The 12427-nt window shown below is 40.2% G+C and overlaps 1 protein-coding gene across 1 annotated transcript in view; it reads right to left on the reverse strand.

The window, feature by feature from the left end:
* Positions 1-869: 869 nt before the first annotated feature.
* SDC2 (syndecan 2) overlaps positions 870-12427 on the reverse strand; it is a 59648-nt gene continuing 48090 nt past the window's right edge. Inside the window, exons 2-5 of the mRNA XM_005479484.4 lie at positions 12288-12399; positions 4573-4706; positions 3668-3803; positions 870-2383 (exon numbers count right to left, since the gene is read on the reverse strand). Coding sequence (XP_005479541.1) covers positions 2220-2383; positions 3668-3803; positions 4573-4706; positions 12288-12399 — 546 coding nt within the window. The 3' untranslated portion in view covers positions 870-2219. The remainder of the gene's footprint in view (positions 2384-3667; positions 3804-4572; positions 4707-12287; positions 12400-12427) is intronic.

The raw sequence follows: 12427 nt of genomic DNA on the forward strand, positions 1-12427 counted from the left end.
CTTATGAACAAGAAGACAGCTTATCTGGTGTTTAATATTTATAGCTATACTTACAGCAATATTCATTGCACCCTTGAAAGAAATTCAGATCTACTACTTTAAGCAAAGTGGGCTTCAAAAAACTGGATGTCAGACTATACAAATAAAGTATTAGTTTAGGCATAGTAGACTTTATTTTGGCACTTTAACAAATGCTTTATTTTACAGCAGTGGCACAGCATTTGCCAGAAATTTTCTTTTCTTGGCACAGTTATTTCAAGCAGTTATTTTACTAATTGAAGTTCACTAAATATTGCACAAGATATACCTGTTAAATTCTTACCCTGTTTTTACTTGCTGAACTTGTATGGCTTTGAAAAACTTGCCAGTTAAGTAAAAAGCAATATATTAAATATTTTAGCACAGGATAGCATTCGTTGGTTCCTAAATGACCACTGAACTTGGGACAGCAACAAATAAAAGCTGCACAACTCTTATCTGAAGAGCTACCAGATCTTATTTACAATACATTGCCATTTCTGAAAAGCACTTCAGCTTGACATCCTGAACACCTGTATTTTGGGAATCTCAAAAATAAAAAACCAGGAGGTCAGCAGAGCAGAAGACGAAGCCATTTGTCTGTTACAAAGCATAATATAAGGAGGCAGACTGTCGTCTTCTCCCTGTGTCCCTCTATCCAGCACCTATCTAAGGTCTAAGCAACAGACACTTCTCTCTTCTACTCAGAATATTTCTTTCTTCTCTTATGAAGACATTCCACTTGTCTCAACTCTTCTGCTGGAGTCTGAGCAGAACAAACCAAAATTTTTCAAAGGGACCGGGAAAAAACAAACGCGACCAACAAATAAAAAACAAATACACACAGTAAATGAACTGGGGTACTCCTCTGAAATTTACAGTAGGGAAAACAACATTTGCAGGAAGAACAGGCCTGTGTCAACACTGCCATTAAACACAATGCAGAAGTCAAATGTCTCACAGCTAATACACCAGATGCAAGACTAAAACATCCCACTTCGCTCTGCCACCTTAGCAGTAAATCTGGTGTGAGGATCACCCTCATCAACAGCCTTTCTTTTTTGGTCTGGATTTTTAAGATCTACTAGATGTACTCTGTGACATTAAAACATGAGCAAACAGACATAAAATGAAAATCATACAAAAGTATATCACAATAGAATTCTCAGTATTAGGCCACATGATTTATTCAGTAGTGTTTATGTTCCCAAATTACAATTATGTCTATCCATGTAAGACTACAAAAGTTACCATTAGAATTGTCTGTGCTTATAAAATACCAACATTTTCTTTTACTGTTATATACTCATTAACACCAGTCTGCAACGAGTCACATATAATCATAGGCACTTCAAAGGCTTTAAAGACGTTTACAACTTAAATGCATTTTTAAAGAACAAAAATTTAAACCTCTACTTGTACCTTCAAATTGCAAATAATTAACAAATACAGTGGCCATAGAAATCTGCAGCAACTTCTCAAAATACTGTTAGAGTCTTTGGGTTTGCTTAAGTTCGTCAGTAGCTTACTACAAATCTTCCTTACAGGAGATTTGTTTAGTAAGAATATGACTATACAGTTTGTAGTAATAATCCAATTTTACACATTAATTGCTGTTACAAATCTCACTGAAGCTACAGGTAAGCTGAGAAACAATGCAAAGTGTAAAATTGATATTCTGACACTTAAATTTATACAAAGTGGAGGTTGAAGTTTACATAGCTGAAAAATTACATTTACACTAAAAGTTACTGTTATCTGAATTATCTGAAGACAAATTGCACCATGACAACTACAAAAAGGCCTTTTTTGGAAACAGATAAATTAATGAAATAAAAACTAACTTGTAAGATCAATCTGAGACATGCTGACCAAAATTAAACAACTTTCATTGAACCATAGGATAAAACAATAATTTTCATTATTTTATATTTATGCATAAAGTTTTAAAAATCATTCAGTGAACATCAATGGTTTTATAAAATAATGCTTTGCCACTGTTATTCACAGAACACTGCAAATGTTAAGTTTTAATTTTACATTTTTAAACGAATATGTGAAAAGTTTTAAATACAATGGGGTTTTATCATAAAGGTGCCATAACGGCTCTTTAATGAAAAAAAAAAACTTCATTATTCTATGCAAAAGCTTTATTTAAAAAAGTTCAGTGATCTCATAAATAGAGACACTAAATAGGAATTTTATGCATAAAACTCCTTAGTTGGTGCCTTTTGATAGGCAGCACAGGATGGTTTCCGTTCACCAAGGTCGTAACTGCCTTCATCCTTCTTTCTCATGCGATACACCAGCAGCAGGATAAGGAAGATTGCAAAAAGAAAACCAATAACTCCGCCAGCAATAACAGCTGTAATCAAAGAAACAGAGATTCACAATATGCCAGTAAAACAAGCTTAGCACCATACTTCTTTTTCATCTCACACAGTAAGTTTGCCATTATTTTCAAATTGCAGGAAAGGGCTCCCATTATGCAACTGTCTTCATTATTAGTATCTTGAAATATACTGTCAGAAAGCTTGTTTGCATTCATGAAGGCAATCATTTAAAATTACATTCCACTTACAAGTCAGAGATCCAACAACCCAGTTTTAAAAAAGCTATTAAAGTTTTTTCAAAACCTCAACTAAGATCACCACTAGTACTGCCAGAGCATAAAGCTGTCTTTCAAACTCCTTTTTCAGCAGTTAACATTTTCGACATTAAAAGATTTTGTTACCCTAGCTAAGAAATGGGCTTTTACTTTTCCCTGTCAGTTTTCACTCTGACTATATGCTGAAATAAACTTCCCATTGATCAATAATATGAGAGAACACTTCATGCATTTGTGGGTGTGTGAGAAGTATCAACTCCCAACCAGACTTCAAGAGGAAATCGACATGCTTCCACTGATGTGGATTTAAGGTTATTTCACATTTTGATTCTCATAGGAAGATGTGGTCCAAAACTATGTGATTTTCATGGCTCCCAACTCCCTTTCCAAATACATGGGGGGAAAGTACACCTGTAAAGACTGTCCTTAGGCCAAAAAAAATCTCACAGGTAATGAAAACATTAGTGGCCAGCTTGTGCCTCCCTGGGTTATGCATAGACTCTAAATAGAGTCTATATTAGACTATATATTATTATAGAGTCTATAAATAAAGTCTATAGAAATAGACTCTATTTATCTGAAGGGATTTCTGTGCCATAATGGATTGCGCCTATCCATCCCCTTCCATCCACCCATGCCTGCCATGAGCTCCTCCCAAGTAGCACTCATCTGCACCACATCGACCAGACAGCAATGTGCTCTTGGAGGTGAGAAATACATTTCTGCATTACAAGCATGAATCAAATTCCAACTCCTTTTCTGAGCTGTGAAAGCTCCAGATACTCAGCCAGCAGTGTTCAACTTGTGGGCATCATATCAATTTGCAACAGACTTCACTATTAGGTATTTCCCCAAGATGCCCAATTTATTCTCATCAAATCAACCAATGGCTACCCACTATGAATGTGCTTAGTACTAATGTGTTTAATGGTATGAATCTGCCAAGAAAATTCAAATGTTGAGCTTGCATTATTTGATACGGATCCTCTCTGTTTTCCATTTTATTTCTGGTGAGATAGACCTTGGCAAACTCTGCCTCACCTGCCAGAACTTCTGTTCTCTGGAAGAGGTTTTCTGAGTGCTTCTGAGTGAGCACGTCCGTGTCATCCCCTGGCTCATCGCTCTTTTTCTTGCCATCCACCTCCGGCCTTTCCTCTTTATCAATTTCTTCAGGTGACTGTGGCACAAAAAAGAAAACTGAGCATTGCTTACAGAGAGGGCAGAGCACAAGCTGGCACAGTCACTGCCTGCTGTGGGCAGTCACGTAGCTGTGGCTTCATGCACATACTGCACAATACCAACACATAGGAAGCTTTTAGAGCACAGAAAGCTGGTCTAGACATTGTAATTGGATCTATTTGTCGTCATCATGTCAGAATGAAAAACACTGCCCGTAAGTTTAAAACCTCCAAATGTACATTTAGCAAACAGCTCTTAATATTGCCTGTGTTTATCAGAATAACAGCCTCAGAAAGAAATAACAACTCTGAAATTAACAAATCAGACATGTTATATGCAGAACACCTTTGAGAGTAACTTAGACAGTATCATCTATGGTGGTAGAAGGAAACACTAAAATACTTAATGGAACCTGCAGAGTGTTCAAATACAGCCAAACCATACAGCATTCTCTTTTGAGAAGGAAGGTTCCACAAAGATTTTTTAAGTAACTCTTTGAGAAATATAAAAAAACATACAGCTCTGACTCAAAAGTATCATGATACATTATTGTGCATCTCTCTTTTCTTTCATGTGAAATCCAGATGTTGCCACACAGACTTCCTAGTAGGAATGAAAACAAACATTTCTGTAGTCATTTAGCAGGCTGTAGTAGTAAGTGAAGTTTAGGGGTGCTTTTTAATCCATATAAATAGAAGACTTAACATCAAACCATCAAAAATGTACAGTGGAATCATTTTAAATGCTCTTGCTCTCCAGCCACGCACCTTTGTTTGTGCAGGCACCTTGGTCTGCATTTTCACTGTGGTGGTCTCAGCCCTGGATGCATCACTAGTTGTCGGTAACTTTGGAACTGTTCTGGATGTTGTTATCACTGCACTATCCTCATCTTCCTCAGCACCTGGAGACAAAATGTAACACTTCATTGACCTGTGAAATTCTTTCAGACCAATTACATTTTTTTGTTATGACACCACCAAGGTAGAGATGGCTGCACAGCCCACCCTAGGCAAGGGCCTAGATGACAATGCCTGCTAAGACAAAGATGTGTGTGCAAACAGTGCACCCAAACTGCCAGGGTGATACTTGCCCCAAGTGATCCCCTGAAAATGGGAGTGCATCAGCTGGTATAAGTAGCAACCAGGAAATTACCATGACACATCTCAAAAAGAAGAACCCTTCCTGAAAATGGGTATGAAAAAAGCTTTAACACTTGCAATAGGGGCAGAAAGTCTGGAGTGAAGGCAGCAGCCATCAGGCCTGTGTGACATGGGCAGACCCCAGTGCCAGGGGTTCTGATGAGGTCCCATGGCATCAGGGGCTCTGCTGGAGCTTGGCAGGGCCACCCCCCACCTGTGGTTACCCTCAGCAGCTACCTCCAGCTTCCCCAGAGCCACCATGGCACCCCCAGAAGCCACACCCTGGGGTGCAGAGTCTCCTCCTGGGCGTGGCAGGAGGTGTTGGTGGGCCCCAGCTCATATGGGGGTACCCAAGTCTCCAACAGCCAGGGGGTGTGGACAGAGGGTCCTGCACACTCAGACAAGGGGAGCTTCCACACCCATGGCCTGTGAGAGGGGTGGCTGTGAGCACGTGACACACACTGGATCAGTTACAGAAAGTGATTTAGAAATTTATAGTTGCTTGTTACCATTTGATAAATGGCACGTATTGTGGTTGTCTGTTGTACTGTTGATATTAAGCCTGAAAGTACAGTTCAGTGATTGCTAGTTAATTACATACCATAAATAAATCAATACATTTCTTTATCCTTACTTAAACCATATGAACTGAACAGTTTTTGCCTGTCATATACTGCTTCAACAGAATTTCTCTTCTACAGCACATCTGTTGAATTCAGTTTTATCTACAGGAGGATTACTACTACTTTATGTTTCAGTCACTAGGAATTCACATGGCTTTAAACTCCACATAATTCAGAAGCTCTTTTCTTTTGAACTGAGTAAGAGGACAAAAAACTCCCTAAAGATTACCTTAAATTTAATTTCCTCTACATTCAAAGCCGTGCTGGAGTATGAAGGCTCCTTTAGAATAAGGTAATGGACATGTCTAATAAATATCCTTTAGTGATGGTGAAAGGAAGAAGACACAGGAAAGAGACGAAATTATTAGCAAAGCCTGAAAGAGGAAAAAAGAATTGGCCCATTCTTGGACCACTCCTTAGGAATCTCAATGTGTTCTGCTCGTTACAAGCACCGGTTGCCCAAGTAACCCCTGGGTAATAAATCTAGCAAATGTGCATAAGAATAGTTCCTAACAAATAAAACGCTCCTACAACAGAATAGTATGACTCACTCATTCCAAACTGATTTTTTAATTTGTTTTTTTAAAGAAAGAAGACAGGCTGAAAATTTGAGCACAATAATGATGTTTTGAAGTCATGATCAAGAATTACACACATCTGGCATTTAAAGGAGAGACATTAACAAGACAACACCTAAAACAATCTCTGTATGGTAGAAAAGAAAATTTAGAATCATTTAAAAAAAGATACTGGCACAGAACAGTACTGGGAAAAAAGCTTTCAGAGATACCAAAATTACAACACAACTTCTAGAATAAAGACCTCACAACAAGAATCAAGTATTTTCCTGAAATGCAACTCTAAGATCAAAAAATCAACATCCTGCTTCAAAACAGAGGTGTGGAAAGGCATCCAACAGGAAAATTTTTCTGGCTCTGATTCAAGAGTTTTCTTTGAGAAATAATGGCTCCCTGGATAGCTCAACCTACTTTATCTTCTGAAGTTCCTCCATATTACACAAAGCTTTCACAGGCAAGGAAATTAAAATTGATTATCAGATTACAGATCTGATAAAACACATCTTCAGAGTACAGAAATGTATTTTCTTCTTTTTATGAAATGAAAAGTCCTACTTAATCACAACTGCTCCTCCAAATCCTTAAATGCCACCTTTGCTTCAGGCAATTTTGTGTCTGCCAGACATAATGGAGAGCGATACAGCCTGAACCCCTTTGGCTAAGGAGGGTGCAGATCCATGGTTCTCTCAACAATGGGCAACTAACTAATCTAATCCCTGGACTAGTCACTGGATTTGCACCACAGGTACCCAGCTCTTCTTCCATACAGCCTCAGTGGAATTCTGACAATCCCCAAAAAGTTGAAGCAACTATCATTTAGGCTTAATTTGGGTACCAGCTAAGACACATCCCCCATGGTTCCTGCTTTCTAGTTAGCTTTATCTAAACAGGTCTCTGCTTGGCATAGAATAGATCTAAACAAGGAAGACACTTCCCTTGCTGAACTGACAGTAGTATTTTTAGAATTACCTGTAAATAGGACTCAGAGACCAAAAAAAACCACTCACTAGTCCTCTCCAGAACATAGCAACAGCATTTCACACAGTATCATGTTCCCTAAAAAGCACAAAAAAGACCTTCACTAAATCCAAGTAAGACTGGAAAGAAAAAGCCTACAGTGTCATGAGTGTGACTTCCAAGTAGGTTGTCAAGAGGAATACTGTGAAATGGTTGGAGTATAAGAACTTACTTCTTCCTCTGGAAAATATCACTGTTACTAAAGCTGGTTTCTGGATTTGGTCCACACAGATTTTGGTGCTGGCTATTCACTGCCTCGAGTCCCACTTATTGAGGGCACCACAAAAACCCTGCAGTAATTAAACCCAAAACCATCTCTGTGGTAGAGCTGAAAGCTCTCCACCATCACACACCCTCTTTTATCCACTGTAACTTCTTCAGGATGTCCAACTGCTGTTTTCATAGTGGCCAAAATAGCTCTAAACTGTGCTGTAGTATTGGAAATACCTAATCTAACCCTCAGTGACATGTCTATTAGCCACTCTTGGATGACAGGAATGTGAATACTTTTTAACACTCTTAGTACTTGAGGAAACTTGTCAGGAAATCAAGATTGTGCCACCTTCAATTACTGCACAGAAAGTAGACATTACTGTATAGATAGTAGTATTTTTTGTAGAAAAAAGCCCACAGTAGTTAGCACTCTGACTTGCAAAGCAGGCAGTGATTAACACCTCCTATCAAAAAAATCAAATCATTTCACCCTATCTTTTGGCATCCTCTTTGTCTGCTGCTGCACATCACACACTGGGGGTACCACCACCACAAGCAAATCTGTGATAAGGTGGGCACACACATAACCACCATCTCTTTCACACCTTCCATCTCTATCAGCAATGTGACACAAACCAAAATTACATATTTTCAGCTGACTTATCTCACCTCACCTGAACAGTCCCCAAAGCAACTCTTAATCAACATAATGTTAGGCACCCAGAGATGACACTGTGAACATAACTCTACACCCTGCTAGGGAACTGCGGCTGAAATAAATTGAGACAGTGCAAGGATGTCACATCTCTGGCAGCTGTCACACAAGGAAGGAAAAAACAAGAAATCAACAAAACTTGGAGGATTAAAAGGAATAGTCTTAACTATACTGAAGTATAAGATTCTGTCCAGCACATCAAGAATACACTTTCACAGTATCACAGTAGATTTCTATGTCAGAAGACCTGGAGAGCCAGGCAGTCAATATCATGAAGCATGCTTAGGGCTGGTTTAGCAGATGGACAGAAGAGGTTCTTGCTCCAAGACAATGTGACAGACACTGATGAGTGGGACTGAAGCAAATGGAAGGTGAATCCTTGCTGTGCTGCCTGCACCGCAACAGGGGGAGCAGGCAGGGGAAGCACTCCAGGAGAGGTGTGCCTGCTGGGCATGCTGCTATAGGGCACCCATTCTGGCACCCGGGAGAGTGCCCGTGCCCCACAGCTTCCCCAGCACCATGACCATGACACACGGTGCCCCAGCCAGCCCCAGCCACGTCAGCCCTGTCCCCAGGCCCCACATCCTGCTCCCACAGGACTCCCAAACTGCCTGCTGGCCTTGGAGTGCGGCGTCAGCTTCCCTCCCGGTCAAGAGCCGAAGCAGATCTGCTCTTGGGTTTCTCAAAAAAGCTCCAACCCCACCACAACTTTTGTTCCAGAATATTCCCCAGTCACAATGTCAGAATACACACAGTTCATCCTGAGTCAATGTTCTCAACTCAAGCTGCTACTGACTGAGAAATGTTAGGTTGGGGAAGAGAAGAAGGGGAAGGAAAAGCTTGCTTGATTTTCTCATATATATTACTATGAGTAATTTTAGAGAAGATACAAGAACAAGACAGAAGGTTTTTCAAAGAACTTGCAGATAAATCTGACAGGTGGTACCTTTCCTTCACGTAATGGGTAGTCCTGCTGCTTAGCAGCTACTTTCATTTATCTCCAAGACCAAGGCTCTATTAAAATCTATTATGCCATATGAAAAAGCAGTAATAGTTATAAAAGCATTTCAAGTTGTAGATAGGCTGGAAAACTTTCTACTTTTTATTATTATGTTACATAAAACACCAATGCAAAAAATAGTGATGATAGGCTGAAGCATCTCCTCAGAAACAGAGACTAAAAAAAGGAAACAACAGACTAATTAAATCACTGTGGATATTCTACTGTTGATACAGGAGAATCAGAAGGCAAGCATGGCTTCTCTGGAAACTGCTGACCCATGGATTCAGGTTCAACACTTGGGCAAAGGCACAACAGTAGCTGAATGTACCCAAAAAAAAAAAAAAAAAAGAAAAAAGAACAGGCTATGGGAAGGGAAGGAAAAGAAAAATCAGAACACCATCCCCTTTGCTACTCCTTACAAAAAACCCTCAGCCAATTTCTAGTTTGAAATGTGTCATGCCTACAGTGACATTTGTCCATGTTAATGCTGTTTGAAGACCTGCAAGGGCATTAATGGTGGTGCTGACAATTCCTGTTTATCTCCATAGGCCTGGTTGGCAGCTAACAATTTTCACAGCAAAGAAAGGAGTCAGCAATGTTGTCATCTTGGATCTGTTTTCTTGGACTATGCTTGCTACATAGCAAGAAAACCACCCTTGAGTGGGAAGGCTCTTCCCATAGCAACATTACATTACATCACTAAGTATCCAGTAAAAGAGAGACTGAACATAAAATGAGAAACATTGATCAATGGTACATCTGCAGGATACTTTCTACAGAAAATAAAGAGCAGTAAGTATAGCTGGAGTAGGGTGCAAAGGATGCTACTTTGCTCCCTTGATCTAAAGACTTTTTGCTTGGTTCAAAAATATTAAATCTGAGTGTACTGTCACATGAGCTCTTTGCAGGGGCATCCAGCTTGTCTCAGTCTTTCCTGTTTTCTTGTAGGAAAGAAACAGAGCCAGAGACAGCAGCAGTACACTCCAACTTCCACCCATGGCTCAAAGCTGAGCAAAGGAAAAGAATGAAGAAAGACAAGGTGTTACGGCTGGTGAAGTCTAGAGGTAGTTTGTGTCTTTTTGGCTACACTTTTACCACAGAATTGTTAGGCTTGGAAAGGATCTCGGGAGATCATCCAGTCCAACCCCTCTGCCAAGGCAAGGTGACCTATAGCAAACTACAAAGGAATGTGTCCACATGGGATTTGAATGTCTCCAAGGAGGGATACTCTACAACCTCCCTAGGCAGCCTGTGCCAGTGCTCTGCTTCCCTCAGTGTCAAGAAGTTCTTCCTCCTGTTGAGGTGTCCTAGTTTATGGCCATTGCTCCTTGTCCTGTCACTGGGCACCACTGAAAAGAGTCTGGCACTGTCATCTTGGCATCTGCCTTTGAGGTATGAGGAGAGATCTCATCAACACCTATAGCTGACGTGATTCCTTCTCAGGCCCAGCTCCCCCATCTCTCCTCAAGATGCCCCAGACCCCTCATCATCTTTGTGCCCCTCTCCAGTAGCTCCTTGTCTTTCCTGTACTGAGGAGCCCAGAACTGCACAGGGCTCTCCAGATGTGGCCTCACTAGGGCTGAGCAGAGGGGCAGGATCACCTCCCTCGATCTGCTGGCCACTGTTCCTGCTGCACCTCAGGATGCCATTGGCACTCCTGGCCACAGAGGCACTGCTGGCTCATGGTCAGCTTGTCACCCACCAAAACTCCTCCCTGGTCTTCTTCGCAGAGCTGAGTCAACCCCCAGCCTGTGCTGGTACTTGGAGTTATTACTGCTCCTCAGGTGCAGGATCCTACAACTTCCTTTGTTGAATCCTGGATTAGTAAAATCTGAAGCCAGTCCTTGTGTAGTCTTTTTCACTTCAAAAGCAGGTCTGAATTTTGAATCTTCCATATTAGAAACCGCCAGACACCACAGAGGGATGGAAAAAAAACTACACTAGCCCATTCCTCATACAACTATTTATTGTCAACCTATTTCCTTTTCTGAAGCTTACAAAGTCACCAGCATCTGAAGACACGACAGAATGGGATGCTGACTGAAAGCACATTTTTCTGGAGATCAGAATAGCCTTCAGACAGTCCTGGGGACTGAATGAAATCACTGATTCACTAATATACTCTTTTCAAATAAAATATTGAATTTCTCCTCAAACAGGTCTACATCAAGGAGGTCCAGTTAAGCCTCTGATCACCCTGGGATGTCAAGTTACCCCAACAGCAGACTCCCAAAACACAGGGCATCATCCAGGTATGGATGATGGGCCTGGATTTTCCTGGCAACACAATCAGATGCCTGCAGAAAAAAACCCCAAAAATCCATCTGAAAAATCTCATGTGTGCCTTACAGTAACACAGACAAGGCACCAGAAGAAGGGTTCATGCTTTTAAAGTACACAAATTATACGTAAGCATCAAGACATAGTTAAAAAAAAGTAGAATAACAAACACACTGGGAAAATAAATGGGATTTCCACAACAGCTCAGCAAATATAACAATAAGGTAATGTCTTTTCCAGAACTACCGCAAAATCCTGCATTTAGGTTTTAACATTTGGAGTCTCCAAGCAAGTCTAGAAGACACTCCTCAAAGAGACTTTTAAAGAGAAATTATTAAGGAAGTTTCACTGACACTTTTTTTGAAAAATTTTGAGCTAGCTACATGTCTCTAATGAGTGTTTAAGTCTGAGAACTCAGGATGTTGTATTTAAGAATTTCTTTATTCATTATATGGATGTAATTTCCTCAGAGAAAACTCACAGTTTTGGCAGTATCTAGATTTCTAAATGTAAAAGAAAACAAGAAAAGGAATGGACACCATGTTTACGTGAACCTGACTGCATATAAGAGAAAACAAGAATGCTGCTGCTATGTTTTCCTACAGAGTGCTAAATTAGTACTATGTCATGGGAGAACTAAGCCTTCTCTAATCCTTATTTCTAAACTCCAGGGAGATCTACACAGAAATCAGAGGGAATGGAGAGAGCCAGCAGAGAGAAAATAACACGGTGAAATGATGCAACGCAGGAGTAAGAGGAAAAAGCAGAAAGTTAATACTTAAAACTCAGCCCACAGGGGTGCCCAGTGCTCTGTAAATAGCAAAGCACTCACAATATTCACTGCAAGTATTTCCCTCAAGTAATTGCATTACTTTTTACACTTTTAAAAATCAATTTGTGACATGTTGTCTCACCTGAACCTGACCCAGAAGAATAATCATCATCATCAATTGGGTAGACGCCTGATGCTTCTTCAACAGAGCTGTTGTCAAGGTATAAATCTTTATCAGAGGTCAAATCTGCTCTCTGGAAAACAGATAAGAGGGAATGGTTA

This window comes from Zonotrichia albicollis, chromosome 1 (assembly GCF_047830755.1).
Source record: "Zonotrichia albicollis isolate bZonAlb1 chromosome 1, bZonAlb1.hap1, whole genome shotgun sequence".
NCBI lineage: Eukaryota > Metazoa > Chordata > Aves > Passeriformes > Passerellidae > Zonotrichia > Zonotrichia albicollis.